Raw genomic sequence first — 24,899 nt, forward strand, 5'->3', positions numbered from 1 at the left:
AGTTTGATCGTGGTGCTTGTTCTACGGCTGCTCTCAAGTGCAGATCACTCAAAGAAATAAAAGGGAACAAAATACTTTAAATTATATATACTTCTATTTATACATTTATTTTTGGTCTTTCGTTACTTAATAATTTTTTTGGTTAGCCTATTTACATTCTGCTGTTGCACAAGATACACTGACGGTTTAACAGTTCACTATTATATATTTTATAAACAACAAATACTGCATTTACGGTAAACTGTTTCTTTGATACTAAAAATGTCAGGGCCTATTTACGAAGTGGTTTGCGGGCAAGAGCGACACAAACCTTAAGTCAGATATATGAAGTCACACAAGGCCACTATGCGTAACCCTGAGTGGCTCCATACATCTGAAGTAAGACAACGCAGCACAAATTACTGTATTGCCTTACTCTGCCATAGGAAGGCATTTCATGAGCATTGCATTGGTGTTCCTACGCAACTTCCATGGTTTTAGACATATTCCCAGATTTACCAAAACTTGTAAACCTGGAAATGCGCCAAAAAGAGACACCTTCCTAGGAGAAGCTTAACGAGGAGAAATATCTTTATTTCTCCTCATTACTTACTCTTTCTTTGTGTACTGCATTCTGTAGCACACATAGATATAGAAATATGCTTTAGGAGTGTTTTTATGCAGGTGTCCCTTTGTGCATAAAAACAATCCTGTATGTAACAAAGGCACACTTGTACCATGGTGCGAGGGTGCCTGATTTGGCACTAGGCTGACAAAAGGGTGCAAGCTCAGATGAAAAGGCAGGAATGCGCCGTATTGCCTTAAGGCATCCCAGCTGCTCCTCCCTCCCACATCCCCTAATATGGAGGCCGCGCGCAGCGGGCGTGCTGCTGGCACGCCAAAGGCATGCATAAGGCAAGCCCAGACGTCGCCTTCCTGACAGAGACCTGGCTGAACCCCTCCTTGGCACTCAACATCGCCATAGCCATCCCGGAAGGCTATAAGATCACCTGCAGGGATCGCACCAATGGAGCAGGAGGAGGAATCGCTATCGTCCACAGGAACACTCTCAAAGTCTCAACTAACACCGATGACACCCTCAGCACCGCCAAACATCTGCACTTCCAGATTCACACCGATCCCAACACCACCCTCAGAGAAACCCTCCTCTACAGACCCCCCGGACCTGAGCACAGTTCAGCGACTCCATCACCGACCTCGTCAGCACACACGCCCTCGCCTCCACAGACTACATCCTCCCCGGGGACCTGAACTTCCACCTCCAACTCCACCACCCTGATCAACAACCTCAGACAACTTGTCACTACACCAAACCACTCCGCCCGCCACACGCTTGACCCCATCTTCTCTGCAAGCTCCCCCATCTCTTTCAACCACACCACCGAGCTCCACAGGACCGATCACCACTGCATCCACTTCACCTTCCGGAAACCCACCACACACCACTGCACCCAATAGATGCCGCGCCGCTGCTGGAGCAAAGTCATGAAGACCACTCTCGCCCGGAGCCCACCCGCAGACCCAACCGACCCCGACACCGCTGCTCGCAACCTCAGACAGTGGATCAACAACTGTGCCAACACCCTCGCCTGCTCAAGAAACCCTCCAACGCCCACACCAGCAAGAAAGCCAGCTAGTTCACTGAAGACCTCCAGGTCTCCAAGCAAACCTTCCGAAAATCGAAAAAAACTGGATCCGTGAACGAACTTCGGAAAGCTACACAGCCCACAAGAATGCCACCCACAGACACCACCAGCTTATCCGATCCACCAAAAGAACCTCCTTCAAAGACCGCGTAGACAACAACACACACAACAGCAAAGAGCTCTTCAACATTGTGAAGGAACTCTCCATCCCCAGCTCCAACACCAAAGACATCTCACCTTCACAAGACCTGTGTGACTCGCTGGCCACCTTCTTCCACCGCAAGATCGCAGACATCCATGTCAGCTTCAACGCCGTCACCACCCCGGCAACCACTGAGACCCTCGCTCCCACAACCACCACCCACACCAACCGCCTGCTCGCCTGGACCATAATTAACGACGACGATGACACCATTAAGATCATGAACACAGTCCACTCCGGATTCCCGGAAGACACCTGCCCACACCACAACAAAGCGAGCAGCACCATCACACCCCATCTCCGGAAAACCATCAACATCTCCTTCGAGACAGTGACCGTCCCAGAGAACTGGAAGCACACAGAGATCAACGCCTTACTCAAGAAACTCAAGGCAGACCCCAAGGACCTCAAGAACTTCCGACCCATATCCCTGCTCCCGTTCCGGCAAAGGTCATCGAAAATGCCGTCAACAAACAACTGACCAGCTTCCTTGAGGAGAACAGCATCCTGGACCTATCCCAGTCCGGGTTCCGCAGCAACAACAGCACCGAAACTGCCCTCATCGCCGCCACCGATGACATCAGGACAATGCTAGACAACGGATAAACCGCGGCCCTCAACACAGTCCGCCTTCAACACAGTCCGCCACCGCACACTACGAACACGCCTCCACGATGCTGGGAAACCAAGAAAAGGCCCAGGACTGGACCCCCTCCTTCCTCTCCGGCAGAACACAGAGCATCCGCCTCCCCCCCTTGCGCTCCAAAGCTACCGAGATCATCTGCAACATACCCCAAGGCTCATCCCTCAGCCCAACGTTGTTCAACGTCTACATGGCACCGCTCGCCCACGTCGCATGATGGCACGACCTCAACATCATCTCCTACGCCAACGACACCCAGCTGATCCTCTCCCTTACCAAGGACCCCCACACCGCCAAAACCAACGTCCACAAAGGAATGAAGGCCGTCACCGACTGGATGAGGAACAGCCGGATGAAGCTGAACTCAGACAAGACAGAGGTCCTCATCCTCTGATCCACCCCCTCGGCCTGGGAGGACTCCTGGTGCTCGACTGCACTCGGAACACCCCCAACACCCACCGACCATGCACGTAACCTAGGGGTCATCCTCAACTCTACCCTCTCCATGACGAAGCAGGTCAACGCTGTCTCCTCCTCCTGCTTCAACACACTCCGCCTGCTTCGCAGGATCTTCAAGTGGATCCCCACTAAAACGAGAAGGATGGTCACCTAGGCCCTCGTCAGCAGTAGACTGGACTACGAAAACGCACTCTAAACAGGAGCCCCGGCCAAAGTCCTGAAACGGCCCCAACGCATCCAGAACGCCTTCGCATGCCTGATCCTCGACATCCCTCGCCGCAGCCACATCACACCCCACCTGAGAGAAATGCATTGGCTCCCTGTCAACAAGAGGATAACCTTCAAACTCCTCACCCATGCACACAGGGCACTCCACAACACCGGATCAGTATACCTTAGCAGCCGACTCAGCCTCTACACCCCCACCCGCCAACTCCGCTCTCGCCACCGCCCCCCGCATCCGAAGCGTGACAGCCGGCAGCAGATCATTCTCCCACCTCGACGCCAAGACATGGAACACCCTCCCCGTCAGCATACGGCAGACCTTCTGACCTTCAGAAGACTTCCCAAGACCTGGCTCTTCAAACAGTAGCAGCTTCCCCCCGCCCCTAGCACCTTGAGACCCTCACGGGTATGTAGTGCGCTTCACAAATGCTATGATTGATTTATTGATTTAAATATGGTGCATTCCTGCTCTTTCCCTGTCACAACGTGCAGCATAGCAAGGTGAGTTGCTGCGCTGCACTGTGTGACTATTTCATAAATAGGCCCACTATATTTTCAATGTGTATAGGAATAAACAATTTTTATCTGATGAAATAGTACTTAAGCAAAGAATGCACTGCCATTACCTGCTTTGTGGTGGCGATGGTTTTGGTTTTGCCTTTGAAGAAAAAAGTTACACCTGTTAGATGTGGTAGAGGGAACGAAAAGTGCGAATTCACAAACAAAAACAGACAACTGCGTTCAGATTTACTGTTTACTTCATAGTTGTGTGGCAAAAGAAAATCCTACCATTTCTGGACGAAGAACAAAAGTGAAATTCACCAGCAGAATTACGTTCCGCCCACCATGAGTCTGGAACAGCCAATTCTGGTGGTTGGTTGCCTTGTGTTGTTAGCATTTTGAAGTTGGATGGTGGAGGAAATTCGGAATCCTGAGAAGAATCTCACAGCCAGATTTCATCCACCAGGCCACCCAATAGTGAATTTTACTTCAACTAATCACTTTCTTCAAAAAATCACTAGATCTTCCTGCAAAATTTCCTCTATCGTACTATCCTTATCTTGGAGGAAATTCAGTCTGTGGATTCTCTCTCAGATTTAGCACTTCTACAAATCAGAGCATTTTACTAACGAGACTACAAGAGCCGCATTATTAGCACTCAACTTGAGGTAAACACACCCTATGAGGAAGCAGTGGCCCCTCCCATACTTTCTTGCCCTTGACTTCCTGATGTACACTACGCATACAGCCGGTAAGAATAAAGGAGCCAGAGCTGTCTTGACTTTCATGAATGACTTTCAGACGTGAAATAGAGGGATCATTGTCTTGTGACGCATATGCTTACTCTACTGTTGTTGTTTCAGAAACAGAACAGGGACAGTGCCATGGTTGGACAATTTTTTAATAGTAACAATGCTCCCTTTGTCAGAAGGCAGGCACCACATACAGTATGTGTTTGTATGAAATCAAGGTTAATGTCTGGATTCGCAGTATTCTTTCTCTCGTGCCAGTTTTCCGTGGCTCATGAAGCATTTCCTTGCATCTCGTAATGTCTTGCATCATTTTTAGGTCGAGCATTCGAGACCTCTTGTATATACTTTAGTATATACTTATATGTGTATGTACTTTGTGGGCTCTGGAGCTCAGCCCTAGGACTTGTCTGCTTCCGCTTAGGGACTTTTTTTTCCGTTCAACTGCCTCTACTTGACTGCCTTGACAGAAAAAACCAGCAGAGGTCAGTAAAATACCAGAATTGCTTTCTGCTGAGGGACTTTATTTTTTTAATTTCTCTGGCAACTGCCTCTATTTAACTTTCTTGATAGAAAACGACCTGCAGAGGTCAGTAACATACCCGAATATCTTTAGAATTTTCTATATTCCAGTCCATAGAAATTGTCTTCAATGAGCATCCGTAGACAATAATATTTTTTTTCAAATCTTGTATTTTCAGTGATATGACCACCAAAGGCCCTGCTTTTATATTAAAAACAGAGCTTTGGACTATACCATTTCCTGCTGAAAGGCAATAATCTCTCCATGTGTTCCCATACCTGACGTGTCACGCAGTTTGGTGTTTACTTTCCCTCCGTGTTAAAGAACAGTAGATGTTTCAGCACCCAGGGTAATGTGCTGCATAGCTAGATACATATAAGGTTCCAAAAGCGGTACCAATTGCATTGCAAATGCTTGTTAACTCAGTTAGGAAGCATTTGGCCTAGGTTTAAGGCCTGGTTACTTTGCTAGATTCATCCTGAGCCACAGCTCATGGTAATACCCCTTGTGTTCAAGGGGTGATTGATACTGAATGTAGTGTTCAAATTCATCTTGTCTAACTAATGAAATCGAAACTAAATTATTCGCTTCATTTAACTGCCTTTTATAGTGCTTTAGTTCAAGACTGTTTACAGATGGAAAGTCAATACAGATTTAATTAGGAACACAGTACAAGAAGGCAATACATTGCTGTTTGTAGGCCGTAGCAAATAGGTGTTCTGTAGGTGTTTCTATTTAATATTACAGTTTATCTAGTGGCTTTTTGTGCATGAGAAGAAACAAAGGCGCATACATTAATTATTGATCTTATTTCATAACTCACCACACGTAGATAACACTTGTCCCCTTTAACGTAATTTCCAGCTAAAGCCAAAGTGCAACATTCAACTATGTGAGGTATTAAACAGCATTATTACATTGTATTTTACCCCAGTAGAGGATACTAATCTCATGGTACCTTCTCTACACCCAGAGGCATACATCTCTTCCAATCTATAGGCAGCAGCGGTCCGTGCAGGTAAGAGAGGTGGGCCGGGAGGGCGGATTTTGACAGACGATGATGAGGAAAATTAATTATTTCATTTTCCCTCGTGGTCACCTGTCAAATCGCCCCCGCACCCCCAACCCGGCGCCACAGCTCTTATCTGCGCTCGCCGCTCCTAGGTGTTCCATTCTTTGCAAATGAGCATCAGCTGGTCTTTTCCATTCTGTGAGCAATTTTGAAGTGTGCTGTGATCTTGCAGCAGTTCGAACGCACAAGTTACTACTTGTGTAACGATATATCTGTAAGAGACATTAGTTAGTGATAGATTCCTTACCGTAGAATATCCCCAGGCGTCAGACTGGATACGGAAATTTTTGCGTAGCAGTACCCTTGCGCGTCGGTAGGCGTCGTCTGCGGCTCCGCGTCCGTCGTCGGCGTCGTGGGCGCCGTGGTGACGTCGTCGGAGTACTTAGACGCCGCCTCCGCGTGCTGACGTCAGTTCTTAGCCACAGCTTTTCCGCGCCAGGAACGCAGAGCTATGCTAAAAACCAACACTGGTGCCATTGAAACTAGGGCCCTGAAAGGGGATGACCTTAACCCTAGATATCGGTTCGCAGAACGAGGAGGATGGGTGGGTCGGTAAGGAATCTATCACTAACTAATGTCTCTTACAGATATATCGTTACACAAGTAGTAACTTGTGCATCTGAAAGAGACACGTTAGTGATAGATTCCTTACCTTAGAATAGATACCCCAGCAATGCCAACCCCGGTGGTGGGTATGCGAACCAATAATCACACCAGAAAGTCCTGGAGGACAGAACGGCCAAAGAAGCCATCCCTCCGGACTTGGCTGTCGAGGCAATAGTGTCTTGCAAACGTGTGCAGCGAGGCCCACGTAGCTGCCTGGCAAATGTCCTGCAAGGGCACTCCTCGGCCCAGGGCAGTTGTAGTCGCCATGGCTCGAATGGAATGAGCCCTAAGCCCAACAGGGGGTTCCTTTTTAGCCAAGGAGTAACACGCCTGGATACACAAGATGATCCACGGTGAGATGGTCCGCTTGTGCACCGCCTTTCCCTTCTTAGCGCCCACGTAACCAACAAAGAGTTGGTCATCCACCCGGAACTGGCGTGTGCAATGTAAATAGAAAGAGAGCGCACGTTTTGGGTCCAGACGGTGGAGCCGTTCTTCCTCCTTCGAGGGATGCGGAGGCGGAAAGAAGGTGGGCAAGGTGATGGACTGCCCGATGTGGACGGCTGTGACTACCTTGGGTAGAAAAGAGGGCCTTGCCCGCAATAATACCTTGTCCGGATGTACAGAAAGAAAAGGAGGTTTAGAGGATAGAGCCTGGAGCTCACTCACTCTCCTGGCAAAGGTGATGGCAACAAGGAAGCCAGTCTTCAATGTAAGAAGGCGGATAGGACAGTTGTGAAGTGGCTCAAAAGGAGCGCACATCAGGAAAGTAAGAACCAGGTTCAAGTCCCACTGAGGCATCACAAAGGGAACAGGTGGAAACGTGTGAGTGATGCCTTTCAGAAAACGATTTACAATAGGGAACTTGAACAAAGATGGTCAGGGAGCCTGAGGAAGGCTGAAAGGGCAGAAAGGTAGCCCTTGATAGTGCCCAGAGCAGAGCCCTGCTGGGCAAGAGAAAGAAGGAAGAGAAGAACCTCAGAAAGAGGGGCAGAGAGAGGATCCACAGCCTTTGCTGTGCACCATGCCACAAATCTGTTCCACCTGCAGGCGTATACCGACTTTGTGGAGGGACGCCTGGCTGCCAGAATGATGTTACAGACTTCAGGAGGCAAGTCAAATGGCCTCAACTGTCGCCGCTCAATCTCCAAGCATGGAGGTGGAGACTGGACAGGTTCGGGTGGAGAACGTCCCCTGCTGCTGCGACAGAAGGTCCTCCTGAAGAAGCAGACGAACCGGGGGATCGACTGAGATGCTGAGTAGCTCGGGATACCAGTATCTTCGTGCCCAGTCCGAAGCCACAAGGACGACTTGTGCCTGGTCGCGCTTGATCTTCTTCAGCACTCTGGGCAGAAGTGGTATAGGAGGAAAGGCGTACAACAGACCGCAACTCCACTCGCGACGAAAAGCGTCTCCGAGCGAGTGCCGCCTTGGAAATTCTAACGCGCAGAACTGATGACATTGCGCGTTCTCTTCGGTGGCGAATAGATCTAACCAAGGCTCTCCCCACTGCTGAAAGAGGCCTTGCGCCACGTCCGAGTTCAGACGCCATTTGTGATCCATCATGCACCGGCGGCTGAGTTTGTCCGCCCTGGCGTTCAGAGAACATGCCAGGTGTTGAACCACCAGGGTCACACCCTGATGTTCCAGCCATTGCCAAAGGCACAGAGCCTCTTGGCAGAGGGTCCACGACCCCACCCCGTCCTGTTTGTAGCAGTACCACATGGCGGTGGTGTTGTCCGTGAACACCTGCACTACACTCCCCCGGACAGAGGGGAGGAATGCCTTCAGTGCTAGATGAATCGGCCGCAGCTCCAAAAGGTTGATATGGAGCCGGGACTCCACCGGAGACCAGAGTCCTCTGATCTCCGCCTCTCCCATGTGGCCTCCCCAGCCCTGGAGGGACATGTCCGTCACAACCACGTGCTCCAGTTGGGGAAGAGAGAGGGATCTGCCGCTGACCCAATCGCGGTCCGTGAGCCACCACTGCAGCTGTCTCGCAGTGCCCTCCGAGATCAGGACATGGTTGGACAGGTTGCCCTGATGCTGGGCCCACTGAAACTTAAGGTCCCACTGCAGAGCCCGCATCCGCCAACGGGCGTGATGCACCAGAAGGATGCAGGAAGCCATCAGTCCCAGAAGCCGCAGCGTCAACCTGACCGAAACTCGGGATGAAGGCTGAAAGATTGGAATCAGTGCCTATATATCCCGGACCCGCTGCTTGTGTGGGTAAACCCGAAACTGCGCCGAGTCAAGAACCGACACAGGGACACAGGTGTGACTTCGGCACATTGATGGAGAACCCCAGCAGGTGCAAGAGGTCTGCCGTCGTCTGGAGGTGGCTGACGACTGTTTGGGGCGAGCCCGCCTTCAACATCCAGTCGTCGAGGTAGAGGAAGACTGAAACCCCTAACCTTCGTAGATGAGCTGCGACCACCGCCATCACTTTCGTGAACACCCGTGAGGCGCAGGTAAGGCCGAAGGGGAGCACGGTAAACTGAAAATGCTCGTGGCCTACCGAGAACCGCAGGTAGCCCCGGTGGGCCGGCAGGACGGGGATGTGGAAATAAGCGTCCTGCAAGTCCAACGCTACCATTCAGTCTCCTGGGTCCAGGGCAGCTAAGACCTGAGCCAGAGTCAGCATTTTGAACTTCTCCTTCCGGAGGAAGCCGTTGACGTTCCGTAGGTCCAAGATAGGGCGTAGGCCCCCTTTGCCCTTCTTGGGTACCAGAAAGTAGTGGGAGTAGCAACCACGTCCTACTTCTGGCCAAGGAACGCGCTCGATGGCCCTCTTGGCCAAGAGGGCTGACACTTCCTCCTGTAGAAGCCGCAAATGATCCCCTGATACGTGGTGGTGTTGCGGTGGCATGGCTGGAGGGGTCGTCTCGAAGGGGAGGGAGTAGCCCCTTCGGACGATTCGCAGCACCTACCTGTCTGACCTGACAGTGCGCCAGTGATAGTGGTGATGGCAAACCCTGCCCCCCACTGGCGTCACATGGGCCGAAAAGCACGGACTAGGAGGGGTTTGAGGCGGATGCTACGGGGGAGGGTGTGGATTGGCCTCGCCGTTGTCCCCGACCGCCTCCACTGCGATTTCCACGGCTGCCACCGCGTTTGATGTTAGTCTGCGGTGTGTGGCTGGCAGCACGTGTGGGAGCGCCTCTTCCTTGGCCACGAAAGGAGCAAAAGGCACCCGTTTGCTGGCGCGGGGCTGAGAGGCCCAAGGACTTGGCCGTAGCCCTAGAGTCCTTATAGCGCTCAAGCGCATGGTCTGCCTTGTCGCCAAACAGGCGACGGCCATCCAACGGCATGTCCATCAGCGTGTTCTGGACATCGGCCGAAAAGTTGGCGGACCTCAACCAGGCGTGGCGACGAATCGCCACAGTCGTTGCGATGGCTCTACCTAGTGAGTCGGTGGTATCCAGCCCACACCGGATAGAATATTTCGCTGCATCCTGGCTTTCCACAAGGGCTTGGCCGAGTTTGGCCCGTACCTCCAACGGACACTCTGGCAGCACTTCCGCGACCGTATCCCACAGAGAGTGGGTGTAGCGGCCCAAGAGGCATGCCGTGTTGGAAGACCGCAGTCCCAAACTGAGGGAGGAGAATATCTTCTTACCATAATTCTCATACCTCTTGGATTCCCTGTCCGGCAGAGCCGACGGGAATGCGATCTGGGAGTTCGATGCCTGGATGACCAGGCTCTCGGGGGTGGAGTGGGTGGACAGGAAACATAGGCCGCCCGGGTCGGGCGTGCCCAAAAGAACGTCGGTCAAGGCCTCATTAAAGGGCAGCAGAGGCTCGGCCGAGCTTGACTGCAGTTTAAGGACCTCAGTGAGGAGGTTAGTCCTCACGGTTGCGACGGGGAGCTCAAGGCCCAAGGCCTTGGCTGCCCTCATCAACACCACACTGTAGGTTGCCCCCCTCCTCCATAGCCACGGTAGGAGGTGAGACAAAGCCAGTGTCTGGCGATGTGTCCAGACCACTGGCATACCCAAGTCCACCTGTCCAGTCCTCTTGAGACTGACACTCTCGGGTCAGAGGGTCCTCAGACCCCTCCCAATACTCCTCTTCACCCATCCTCTGATAGTCAGGGTTGTCAAACGATGAGGCCGGTTCATAGAAGCTAAACTCCCCAAGCGGCGTCGAAAGCGGCGCCCAGCGGCGCCGTTCCGACGCCGGAACCGGAGTGAGGGAGGCATCGGGGACGGCGCCACCCGAGGACGACGCCGGAGGTGACACCTGTGGGACCGGCGCCGGCGAGGTCATTAGGTCAACCGGCGACGACCCGGACCCGAAGCGGATCCAGTGAGGTCCTGCGGCGTCGGGCGCGAAGGCGCCGGCGGCTTCGGGCCGAAGCACCCGACGGTGTCGGGCCGAAGCCCCCGACCCGCTGGGGCCCCAGACGGGTCCGTTGGGCCCAAAGAGGCCGTGGAACCCGTCGGGAAAGAGAGGTTCCTCATGGCCATGAGGAATCACTCGATCTCCCCCGGCCTCGCGTCCGGCCCAGGGACCGGAGGGTGTGGAGCAGGCCGCGACGCCCGCCACTCTGGCGGAGCCGCGTGGGCGATGTCACCAGAACCCCCGGCCGCGTCACGCGAGCGTCGGGGGGAGTCGGAAGAGCGATGACGTCTCTTCGACTTCTTGTGTTTCTTACCTGACGACGACTTCGACCCGGAGGAGCGATGCCTACTCTCGGAGCTGTGATGGCTTCGGCCCTGCGACCTGTCCCTCGACCTCCTGCGGAACCGGGACCTCTCTCGGCGCGGGGCTGACTGCCGGAGTTCGAGTCGCTTGCGGGACCGCTCCAGCCTAGTTTTCGAAGTAAGGGCCCGGCAGTCGAGGCAGGCCTTATCGTCATGGTCGACACCGAGACAGTGGAGACACCGACGGTGAGGATCCGTAACCAACATCAGTCGGGCGCAATCTTCACAGGGCTTGAAACCAGGCATCCCTAGGCACCGTCCGGAGTCGCAAGACTCGAGAAATATGATCAAAAGAGATCAAAAAAGACTAGTCAAAAAGTGACTAAAGTCCTGCTTTTTCCAGATCTGCGCTTGCTGGCGCGGAAAAAAGAAGAACTGACGTCAGCACGTGGAGGCGGCGTCTAAGTACTCCAACGACGTCATCACGGCGCCCAAGATGCCGACGACGGACGCGGAGCCGCAGACGACGCCTACCGACGCGCAAGGGTACTGCTACGCAAAAATTTCCGGATCCAGTCTGACGCCTGGGGATATACTACGGTAAGGAATCTATCACTAACGTGTCTCTTTTAGATTATTGGCTACTATCGAGGCTGATGGAGTAAGTCCATCAGCAACGCTACCGCTTGTATATGTGACAGACTCTGCTCTTTTTCGGTGTGGATTATCATTATTATACCTAGCAAGCTGCATTATATCCCACCCTGTGAGATTGCTCTCCGCCCTCACCAGTCTTTTGCTGCACCAGAGCAGTGCTCTCTGGCTCTGTCCATCTAAGCCAGTCAGCCTCCCACTTAGCGCTCAGTGAAGCTTTGGGTGATTTCCATGCTATGGCCAATCTTAGCTAAGATCAGTGTGAGCTCAGTGAATCTACACTCAACATTTTGAATTTTGGGTATACTTAGGGAGACCCAACAATCACCTCCTCAGGAGGGCATCAAATGTATGTATATTCTTTTAGGTGTTTTTAAAGAGAATCTAAGATGGCGCAGGGAAAGTGGCTAATCCCACAGATTCAGAGACAGAAAAAGACATTGGGGTCCAGTTCACAAAAATACATGAATTTACGCACTATAAACATATGTATACAATTCACATAAATTACCTCGATATTAGGGATTCACAGAATCTAGTGAAAGTATTCCTCACAATGAACACAAACCACAGATTCCTGGCGTACTCAATTTCTACTACAAATACTACTGTGTAATGCAATTGTAATCATTTTAATGAACTCTGATTTCGAAACAATAAGTATTCCAATAGACTGTTCCTCATGATAGACAATCCACTGATGTATGCATGACAGAAATGTGCAAAAACTAATATTTTTTGCATTCTTTCTAGACAAAAATGTTTCTTCGAGAGAGAGTCCTTTCCTCTACACTACCTTGAGCTACCCGGTGGCACCCTTCCTTTTCTCATACAAGAAAACCACTTAGTTCTGCTTTTGCAAAGAGTAACTGTCAAAGTGGTTTTCTAAGTAAACTGCAAAACGTTTATAGCCCAGATTAACCCCCATCTAGCATCTTCACCATAAAAATTCTAATTTGTGAATTAAAACTGCATTCTTTTCATGAAAGGTATCACACTGCTTGGAAAAATATGTTACGCATGCTCCATTCCAATGTTAACTGTGTCTGAGCATTTTACCCTAAGCCACCCTTCATGTCTTGACTACTCAGTGCCGCTACTCTCAGAGAGTCAAAGATAACTAAGACATGTCTTGGTATTCAGTTGGTTTAATGTATATGTGATTTCTGAGGATTAAGAGGCAACAGGTAATAAATACTCTTCTCAAGGATTGCCCAGTTGTCCCAGAGTTCCCTAAGCTCTCAGAGAACTGGCCTTACAGGCGGTAACCCTTTATATCAATAAGGGAGTCACCAGAACAGAGAGGGCATCATACTCATAGGAGGTGTAGTGATAGTGCTTCACAATCAACAAATGAGGCTTTACATGCATTGAAGTAGCACACCCTTGTCGCTCTATGCAGCTGCAGCATCTGTATGCTGAAGGGGAGTTCCCCCCTCCTACCCTGATTCACCACAGATATATTGTAATAGCAAGTCCTGAATTCATTTCACCCACTCTCAGTGTTTGTGAACAGGAGTGTGCCACTGGAGTATGTCCTGTACTCTTTCCCATCCTGAGCAATGCAATCATGAACAGGGCATGTTCCCACAGTGAAGAAATGTTTCAGTATGGCATCTGGGTGAGAGATACTCCTGCATTTCACAAGTACAGCCAGCTAGGTGAATGTTTACCCCTTACGCTCTTCTTCAGTGAGCAAGTAGTGAGCATTTATGCACTGAAGGAGAATGACTCCATCCTTACTCCAAACTGCTTAACCTCTGCAGACGCATTTCTTACTTCAGTGTTATAACTTTTGACTTTAGTGCTTTAACTTACACAACTGGACATAACCTGTCCAGTGTACTGCAGGGGCATGTCACATATTCACTACCCGAAAGGACTGCGTTGGGCACAAGAGCAGGACATTCTGGTCCACATGAGCACCAGTGCTCTGGTCTCACTTCTGCAACAACAACAAGGTGATGGATGGAATTCTTGAATTAATTTATCTCAGCTACTGGCAACCTCTCGGGCCGTATCCCAATCCATTGTTTTTCACCCACCATGCCACCTCAGTTTGGACCCAGCCATAGGCAAATCAGCCTTGACCCTTCACCAATCAGAACAGTCCATCCTGAACAGTCAGGCTAGGTCCTACCTGAACCGGAAAACCAGCAACCCAGGACAGGTTTCACCCTTACTATGGGCTCATCAGCCAGGTATGGCTTGATTTCTGTGCCACAGTGAGCACAGTTTTTGATTTGCATATAGCAGCATTCTAACATAGGTAGCATGGTGTGCAGAATAACATTGGGATGCAGCCAAGTGATTATCAGTGGCTGGGATGAATTCAAGCATTACATCTATTGCTGTTTTTATACTTATTGTGTCACCCTAAGTGGGACGGGTATGCCCAGATGTGGGTCCGCGCACACTGTGTCACTGGAACCAAGTTGCACCCGGCCAATGATACCATAACTAGGGCAAAACTGGTCCTGGGTTGCTTGTGTTCTGGTTCAGGGAGGACCTGGCATGGCAGTTTGGGATGGCCGGTTCCTATTGGAGCAGGGTCAACACTGATTTTCATATAGCTGGGACAAAACTGAGGTGGCATGATTTGCAGAATAAGGATGGATTGAAATGCTGATCCAAGTGAATACCAGTGGCTAAAATGCATTCCATCCATCACTGTTTTGTATACTTACTGTTCTTACTCCCAGCATTAGTGATGGGGTGATGATGGGATATGCTACTCAATGCACTACCACTGCAGTTTGCACTTCAGAAGCATGTCCCAATCTTACTCAATCATGCAGTAGTGACTGTGTGAATCACGTTTGCACTGCAGGAGCACATCCCACACTCACACCTAGCTGCAGCACACATACTGCAGGCGAATTCCCCATCCTTAATTGCGCCCCCGCCATGTCCTTAACCACAACAGTGAGCTCTGTGCAGACAGGCTGCATTTCGGTATTTTGAAAAGGAGAAAAGAAAGCAAACCACCTGTTCTTCAACTTGAAAGTCTTTATTCTTTTCATGTGCTTTATTTTTTCTTTACTGTCTGTCCCTTAATATCTCTTTCCTCCCCTTCCCTGTCACTCTCTCTTTCCGCTTACATTCACTAACTTCACCCCTGGGTTTGCAGTATGTTGCTTCCGAGCCCCGCATACAGTCATCTCCCTTTGCAGGAGGTGTTAGTTGGTCTGTGAGTGGTGAGATCACCCAGATTCTGAAAGGTCGTGTGAATCTTTCGTTCCCATTAACTCCCATTTGGCTATTTAGAGGGGCTAGGCAACATGACCCACTTAAAGCTTCGCTTTGTGCTATCTTGTCACCATGGCCTACAGAGTGCGTAAGGGGGTAGTAAAATAAATATTAAAAAAATATTTTTAAGGGGGGATTTGCAAATAAATCAAACTTTGCAGGTTTTGTGAATTCTGGCCCTCCCTGGGGCGCATGATCCCTACTCCGTGGGTGGGGTACCAATCCCTGCGGACACCCCACGTTGGGCACAGCTGAAGTCTGTGTGCAGAGGGAGCAATCCTCCCATGGAGGGTTTAGTCTGTGTCTGGCAAAAGGTCAAGCTTTGCAGTCCAGTTCTGCTATGAACAGCTAAACACCGCCCAGAGCAGGGTTAGACCGCCTGCGAAGGGTTGGGCGCAAAAAGATAGACAGGCTCATTTATTAATCAGTTTTGTATATCTTGTAAATAAATTTTCTTTTACAGTTTCTAAAAGGAAGTTTTCCTAGCTTGTCTTCTAGAGCAATTATTGAGAGCAATATGTGAACTGTTTATTGAAATTGATTGTAATAGTGCCAAGGCCCTGAAGAAGCGAGCAGTAAATCATGAAAGACCTATTGGCTAGTTAAGCGATAAAGAATTAATTGCATTTTCAGTAAACTGAGAAATATTTGATCTGTGAAGATGAATACATCCAATCCAAAAGATACCTGGCAAGTTAAAATTGCCTTGATTTAGTTTAAGGAAACATATTGCAATTAAATATAGATGAGCCCCTCAAGTGCAGTCAAGACACTCCTGACATCATGAAGATGGCAACGCTGCCACTGATGAAACAAGTTAAAACATTTCATTGAGCACCGATGCATTTGTTGTTTTAAGAAAAAGATTGCAAAATGCACGTCTTACCTCTTGTTCACAAACTTCATACAAAACTGTAAGAGAAAATACAAAGTACATTTGTCAATTGTTTATTGTGTCTACTTATGGAGAACATGCATTTATTAATTTTGCATTTTTTATATATCATCTTGCACGTTGTAACGACTATCTAGTGGCTTGGCTTTGGTTAGTTGCTGCATGAAATGGCTCATTATAGTTTTGCCCTTTGCTATATATTTATATATTTACAACAAAGCAATGATTCAGCACTCCAACATGTGTAATGATTAATATTTTCCACAAGTACAGACAAGGTGAAGAGTTGAATTACAAAAAAGGATCTTAATGACCTACAATAGAACATTTTTACTGTTATTGCCCTGAAGAAGAACTTTTCGGTCGAAATGTGTTGGCTACGGTCATTAGGTCTCGCTGGAGTAGCATCCGAAGGATGCGTCCAGCTAGAGACGTATAGCCGTCCGTCTCGGGGGAATTAGGGACAGGAGGGTAGCACGCGCTTCTGCTGCTGGATTTGCCTGCGTGAACGCGCACGTCGGCTCCGTCCACATTCTCAGCAATTCCCGCGCTGTGCACATCCCCGGGCTCCGATTTCTTGAAGTTCGCACACATACACACATGCATTCGCATACACACACAGACAGACACTCGCTCGCTCTCACACACCCCCTCCCCCCACACAGTCATCAGCCTCTTTTAAACACACACACACGCATACACACACGCATACACACAGACTCCAAGACACATACACACACGCACGCTCACACACATACAGAGCCCCCCGCCGCATGCGCACACAGTCATGCCCCCCGCCCTCGCAGCTCAGCAAAGGCCCCCCACTCACCGGTACTCGTCTCCAGCTCTCCATGCGCGGGCTCGTTGCAGGCGGCGGCGGTCTCTTCCTTCGGTGCGGGGCCCTCTCACCTCACGGGAGCCCCGCTAGCGCCAGCCGCCCTTCTCCTCCTGCCCACACGTCCCAGTGCTGGGTAGGCTCCCGCCTGGGCTTCCGGTGTGTCTTGACGTCCCGCCCCCGGCCTGCCTGACTTCCGCCCGGGATTGTGCACGCCACGCTAGTTTCTTTTTTTCTGCTTTCCCTGCCGATGTCCACAATGCAGATGACGTTCCGTTGAATTATGAATGTTAATAAATGGCGTAGCTACCAATTAATTTCCTGTTATGCATGGCTTTCGGACAATCCTGGTTTTGCCAATACATCACGTTGCATGTTGAGCTTTAATTTTGAGCTCTTTCTTAGTTAAAAAGAATTTCTTTTGGTTTGTTGGGCTTGTCGTACTCTGAGCATGTCTGAGTGATTAGTATCTCTTCGGGGAGCAAGCTTGGTTGAGCACTGTCTCTGAGTCTGTTCTAGTGATAAGTGTCTTGTGTTCTGAACGAGGTAAAATTACCTTTGTTTTATTTGTTAAAACGGCAAACTCGTTTTTTATAGGGATCGTCTAGTAGGCAGACGAGTAAGATAAATTGAGAGCAATGTCTTTGAAGGATTCAAATGAGGTAAGACTATTAAGATTGATTGGTGCATGCTTCGCAGTGCTAGTTTAACTTGTTTGGGGTTAGACACGAGGAGATAAGGGATTTGATCACAATCACAGGATGTTGAGCCCACACCGATATGACAGTTTTTTTCAACGTAGATTATCATAAATGAAGTCTGCAGTTTTCTATCACCTAACAATGTTTCCCTATCTTTGCAACAATCGCCGTACAGTCAGTGAAGTATTTGTTCTCACACTGCAGCGCCATGTTTGTCCATAACGTGACTAAGATGAAGATTGATTGGGTAAATGAAGGCTGGCTCTTAGCCGCTCTTAAAACACCCCCCAGGGTGCGCGCCATTGCTCCACTTGTCATGGGTTCTGCCTTTAGTGGGAGGCGCTGAACGTATCTTCAAGTGCTCTTATTCAGGTGTTTTGTTGACAGACCACTGTTTGTCGGGCTTGGGTAGAGTACTTCCTAAGCAAGCATCACGTGTGCGAGGAGCGAGACGTAGTGCGTATGAAATATCTTAATTGTGCATACACACCTGCATAGTCTGTTTATGTGCATTAGCTTACTTTTGTTTGGAATGATTGAAAACAGCCACATAATTGCAGTCACAGTCAACAGCATGATCGAAAAATACCGTGGCTTTGAACATCCCGTAGGAATGAATGGGCCCAACTTGCATTGGCAAAGCCAACAGGCTTGTTCTTGTTGTCTTTCGTGGCTAACACAATCCAAGGGCGAGGTGACAGATTGTGGAGGTTATCTGCCACCCTGATTAATCACTGTGTTTCCCCAACCCAACCTACACATCGTTTACATGGGGGGAAACACTGTGTGAAGGAGGGTGGGAAACAAGACTAGCAGATTACGTCAAAGGGTTCAGTGTAGCTTGCTAAAATATAGCTTTTTGAAGACTGTCCGCCGCTGGAACTGGTCACCAGAGAAACTATGCAGGACTAAACTTTGTAATGATTTCAGACATTGGAGAGGCGCAGAACACAACAGTAATATGGTGCACATCTGTGGGACGGCACGAAACTTGACGAATACTGGCTTTATATGCCCCCTGCCTGCATGGCGCTGCTGCATGATGTTTCATTTTTACCTGCACTAACAAGCCATGTAAGATGATTGGCAATTGCATTGGGCATTGCTAGATTGGTTATCCTACGTCACTAAAGGACAAGTACAAGCCTGACACTTTTATTTAAGTATTAATTATTTAAAAAAATTAAAAGCCATTCTTATTTGTAATATCCATATATCTACGTCACGTAAATACAAAACATGCTGCATTACTAATGCTATAGGTGTCACATTTGCGAACGTTATAACTATTGGCATTGTAAATGACAAAGCTATTAATTTCGCTATTTTCAAAACCAACACATAAATAAAAAATGTGTCATTTGCAATACCAATAGCTCAAACTTTCCTAATGCGCGACCTATTGCATTGCAAATGCTTGTTTTTAAGAAGACACTCTTCAATAAAGAAACAAAGAAACAAGAACCGGCTGAATTGATGTGCTTCTCTTCACCTCCTCTGTACTTGTGGAAAATATTAATCATTACACATGTTGGAGTGCTGAATCATTGCTTGTAAATACCATCTATAACCTTGGAGGCTTAAGGGGTATTGCGCCTCTGATTCTTTGCACCCCCATATATTGCAGAAACATTACAATTTTAGACATTGAGATAGGTGCATTTGCAACTACCCTATACTCCTTGGTTTGTGTCCTTTAAATATTTATATATATAAAGGTTAGTGCCCTGTATCTGATGCTCCAATTACGTTTTGAATAAAGTGGAATTTGTCTATGGAATTCTGCTCCGTGATGAGTGGGCTGTTTGTTACAAATCAGAGGGATCCTTGTAGGTTATAGATGTAGTTTTATTTAACTTAGTTGCAGGTTACAGGAACGCCCAACCAGGAGCAGTAGATTACAACATTGTTCTAGCACCAAGATCTTCTGGATGCTGGAGCAACATAACAGATACTATTGGCCGGATAATTCAGCTGGTAAAATAATTTTGGAAATAAGCTGCAATACAGCCCAGCCCCATTCACTAGCCCCCCACCTGGTCCCCTTTCATTGCACAAAGACAACTTGTAAAGCTATTTTTTAAAAATGGAACCACAGCCAAAGCATTTAGTTCTTTCGAACTTCGTCATGGCTCTGTATTAGCGCGTAGATTCTACTGGCTTTGGATCGTGGCTCTGCAATACAGGACGGTAGGCTGCTACTCTGACCTTCACCATTTCTAATTACTATCTGGGGTGACTCCTTCCCCCAAGACTACACTACCAGATTCCTACGGAGGATATCAGGCCGCAATTTTGGCCCAGTCACCCACAAGTATATGTTGGGGTGATCTGAACAAACCTCCAGTCTTGAACGGAGGAATGGGAATTGATACTCTATACAAATTGATATTTTGCATATATGCTGGGATTCGCTCCTTGATGTGATCCACGCGCTAATACAGAGCCCTGACGAAGTTTAAAAGAACAAAACTCGTTGGCTGTGGTTAAATTTAAAAAAAAATTAGTTTATGGAATAAAGGATATTTTGGATACATTTGAAGCCCTCTTTGACTTTGTTCCTGGTGCACCATCCTTACCCTCACGTCTTTGTCTGACTCTCAGTGCAGCAAAAATGCGGCAAGCTCCGGACGAGTGTGCACGGAAAAAGGACTTTCTTTACTTTGGGATGGAAGTGCTGAACTCTGGTAAGCCGCATTGGTCTTCTTTAACAACTTGTAAAGCTCCCACTGCCAAAGCAACCTCCTCCTATTCCTTCTCCCACCGCCCACAGCCCCCCCACACACAAGCACCATGATCACATTAATAACCTGCTTAGAGCAAGTTATATATATGAATTTTAAACCCCAATCAAAGGTAAAAGCAGGCAGAAATATGGTCTGTAAAAATGGGTAAAAACTGTTATTGCTTATTGTCTGGAAATTAACTCGTAATTGCATACTACTTGCGGGTTCAGCAGTACCGAGCAACTAGGAATCTGGACCTAATAGAGCTTTGAATTTTAATGGATTGATATTTAATTTTTATTTAGTTTATTTCATTTTAACCAACGAATCTTGGCACTACTGCTTCTTTGATCTATACTTTAAACACAAAACATACAAACCTTTCACGAATACAGATAACAAACAAAAAGGTCTAAGCGAAAGTAGATCGAATAGTCTAGAGCATTATGTATACGTAAGAAATTCAATTATGACCATTTCCATCATCACATCAGCATCCCCCCATTTTCACAAAGGATCTAAAAGAGAGATATATACCTAGCCTTCATATGTGAACAACGGAAGAAAACGGGTTCCTTTGTCTCACATTTACTGCCACAGAGTTAGCAAAGCATTTATGATGTGAGAATCCCAATCTGTGCAAGCTCCATATCTAACACAGGCATGTTTCCTAATGCGGAAACAGATAGATAACTTCTATCAGGCTCGGATGGAATCTCTAATTAGGAGTGAGTAACCCTAAACGTAAAGATTCAATCATTTAGGCAAGAGACATTGTGACCGACAGCTGATCAGCTGTTTAGCAGAACGTTTAAACCTTAACACGCATTTGCCTCCTACTCCTCAATAATTACAAACAGTTTTTAAAATAAGTATCGAATTGTAATATCATTGTTGGGACATGAATGGAGGTAGTACGAACATGCACCACTTCCCTGAGTGACCCCTGCATTTTTGGGCAATTACAAATGATATATCTGTGTGACTGTTGCCGCATAAGCCTTGTAACTGACCATGAGACCCAGGGTCCCGCTCATCTGAATGCACTCTGTAGTCGACATGGCATACATCTATGACTTGAGACATAAATATCAACGGGTGGTGGCACCAATACCATGTTTCTGATTGATAATGCTACACGGACCTTTTTCCTGTTTAGGTACTAGAGTGGTACCTAAACAAACAACTCAAATAAAGTTATGCTTGAATTTAATGCCCAAACCCTGCACTGACATCTCTATATGCGTGTCAGGAGGCTCTATATATGGTAACTGGTGGCAGGACTCCATGGTTAATTGAGTGTATGTTTGCAGAGATAAGCGGAATCCACTATGGATGCCTTGGTGAAATATAACAAAAGACGAAGAGTGTAGTAAAGTCTTTCTAGAGCTCCCCCTGGCAGTCATAGTGTGGCGTTCACATTCGTCAGAGGAAATGTGTAGTCTCGGAAACTGAAGTGTGGGGGAAGGAGAGAGAACTACTTTAAAATGGTGCATGCTTATGGTTGCATCAACAGCAGTAGACGTTGCAGCTCCTTCAGCCACGTACCTTGGTCCTTGGTTCGATCGGGGTAACTAAGTTAATGCAATGTCAAAATTCTAACTTGTTTCAGTCTGTGGAATCTTTTTCAAGATAGCTTTCTAGTCAGACGGGCTTTGCGCAAGTCTTTCTATGAATGGAGGTGGACTTCTTATGGTAGGCACTATTCAGATTGCTGCTCATACCGGTAAGTAGGTGGGTGGAACTCGTGGTATTTCACTCTGTGGAATTCCGCTGAGTTACATTATTACTCCATGAGATTCCGTGGAGCTCCACCCATTACTTAGCAATGGCAAACTGTTTGTAATCAAGTGTGTTCCCTTCAAACGCTTCAGTGGCAGCCCCCTACCCCCTGGGCACTTCGCTGCAGAGAGTTGTATCTGCTCCACCCCCGCTCTGTCTTCGGAATGGTCCCCTGCTTAGCTTTGGTATCATCCGCACCTGCTGGACGGTTGTATGTTCTTACAACGCATTCCGTTGCAACGCATGCTTTTTCCATGCATGCGTTACAACGGAATGCTTTTTCAACGCTTAACCTTTACTACGACTATTCCTTTACCATGCATACCTTTACAACGATTTTCGTTGTAAATTTAAGCTTGTTAAGGGAATACTCTTTGTAAAGGTTATACCCCTTACATGACTCCCCACCCATCCCCAATCCTTCTTATATTTACCCCTGCCCTTAATCCTTTTTTTTTTTTTTTTAAATAAAAAAAAATACTTTATTTGATTTGGTTCAAATCATACAAAGAGCGGGTTAACCGCTAAAAACACATGAGCACTTTAAAATTAATATATAAATACTGGTTAATTAGTAAACTTTCCATTTTAAACTTTTTGATCCATAAAATAAAAGAAGCCAAGGTACAATTAGTGCCTTTTAGTCTTATGAAGTTGTTCTGGCTTAATGAATTGAATTCTATTTCTTTGAAAAAAGTCTATACATTTACTGTGTCCAGTTCTGTGTCTTTCTTTTCTAGCGCTTTTGCAGCTAGCGTTAAGAGCTTTAATGATTTGCATGCCAATTGCACTGTTGACCCACCTAAACATTTTATTACTGCTAATCTGCATGTCCTTATCTGTTCTTTTATCAATAGCGGCCACAGCAATCTTTTCCATTCAGATAACAATGCTGGACAAATGCAGAGTAGATGGAGCACAGATTCGTCGCCTTGTCCGCAAAGGCGACAGTCCATTGAGGTCCATGTGCGTTTCCATTTGGGAGTTAAATCTTTAGTTGGATACACTCCCAGTCTCAGTAGGATTAATTGATGTTTCATTCGGATTACAAAATGTTCCGAAAGGTATGGTTGGGGTTTTAGCTTTTTGTATGTCGGCAGAACCGTCCATGCATTCGTTTTCGTGGACAGCGTGGCTTTATCCTGATCTTGGGACATTTGGTTAACTGTTTTGTTTACCAATTGTTTGAACTCCGAGGAGGACGGTATGGTCTGCCATGCTTCCTCTAATTTTAAAGCCTCAATCGATTTTCTTAAGTACGAATAAACCGACTTAGTCAGTTTTGATTGCTTTTCGACCTCCAGCCAGCAGTAGTGTGCCAGGGAGTCATCCTCTGCTACACGCATTCTCCAGTAGTATTTGACCAGCGCTCCTTGTCTTGTCATGGTCTGATTTATTAGCACAAACTCTAGTCTTATCCGGTCTTGTGAGATATGGCGCTGGATGTTGAATAGTTTTTTGAAGAGGCTAATTTGGGCGATGTTCAAGGATGTTGGGTCCTTTGCATTTAATAGTTCGGAACCATATGTGATTGCAGGTAGAAATTTTGATGCCACGACTTTTAATAAGTGAGTGGTGGAGCTGACACTGAGTTTTCTTTGCAGGGTTTTAAATGCAAACAGTAGTTGTTTAGCTTTAGTTTTCCGATGTTCTTGGTGTTGCTTGTAGTTAAGATGGTTATCCAAAGTCAGTCCTAAGTACTTGTATGTCTCCTCGCGGTCCAAACTATTGCTGTTAATCGTCCAGATGAATTTTGCTATTTTTTTCCGAGGACTAGAAAAACACATGACCTTTGTTTTTTTAAAATTTATCTGAAGTTGGTTTAGGTCTGTGTATTCTGCCAGTTTGTTTATTAGTCGTTGTAGGCCTCGAGGCGTTTGGGAGAGCAACACAATGTCGTCTGCATATTGCAAGCTTACTGTTCTCACGTTCCCCAGTTTTGGAGGATCGCCCAGTGTTGTACGTAGGTGGTTTTCTAGGTCGGCTGTGAATATATTAAATAAACAGGGGGCCAAGACACACCCCTGTTTTAGACCATTCATGGTGGTGATTTTGTTTGTTAGACTTCGTCCGTCTCCCAATTTAACTTGAACCCATGTGTTCGAGTAAAGGTCTATGATTGCGTTCAATAGGTTTCTTGGTGCTCCCCAGGATTCCATTTTTGCCCACAATGCTTGTCTAGGGACCTTATCAAAGGCCGCCTTGAGGTCCACGAAACAGGTGTAGAGTACTTTGGAGTTTTCGATGGATTGATTAGCCAGGAGTGTTATGGCGGAAATGTTTGCTAAAGTGCCCATTCCGGCACGAAAGCCTGTCTGTGTGCTGGGAATCAGTTTGATGTTATCCACCCAGTCTTCTAGATCCTTGAGCAGGTTTACGGCGTAGATTTTTGCCTCAACGTCTATGAGGGCTATTAGTTTATAGTTTGAGGGGTTTGCACGAGCCCCTGATTTGAATATTGGGTGCAATATACTTCCTCGCCAGGAATCAGGGATGGTGTGGGATTCCATATGTTTTCAAACAGTATGGCTAGGTATTTGGACCAGAATTGTGGATCTTTTTTGAATAGGGCGTTTGGCAGCCCGTTTGGTCCTGGCGCCCCATCTGATCTCTGCTTTTTTAAGATGTTCATTACTTGTTTTTGTGAGGTCTGGATATCGACGACTGGTTTGTCAGACCCTGATATTTCCGATTCAGTTTGCTGCAATTTTCCTTCCTTTTTATTTTGTGAGTTGCTATGGTTTAACCGGTGCGAGTTGCTGGTCGTTTGGTTTTGTGCCTGCGA

General features: G+C 47.5%; 1 protein-coding gene across 17 annotated transcripts in view; it reads right to left on the bottom strand.

Moving 5' to 3' along the window:
- BLNK (B cell linker) overlaps nt 1-24,899 on the bottom strand; it is an 833,130-nt gene that overhangs the window by 140,603 nt on the left and 667,628 nt on the right. For all 17 annotated transcript variants that reach the window (XM_086922513.1, XM_086922514.1, XM_086922516.1 and 14 more), the window contains 2 exons: nt 16,062-16,087; nt 3,802-3,833 (listed from right to left, as the gene is read on the bottom strand). In XM_086922513.1, the coding sequence (XP_086778639.1) occupies nt 3,802-3,833; nt 16,062-16,087 (58 nt within the window). The remainder of the gene's footprint in view (nt 1-3,801; nt 3,834-16,061; nt 16,088-24,899) is intronic.

Source organism: Lissotriton vulgaris, chromosome 5 (assembly GCF_964263255.1).
Source record: "Lissotriton vulgaris chromosome 5, aLisVul1.2, whole genome shotgun sequence".
NCBI lineage: Eukaryota > Metazoa > Chordata > Amphibia > Caudata > Salamandridae > Lissotriton > Lissotriton vulgaris.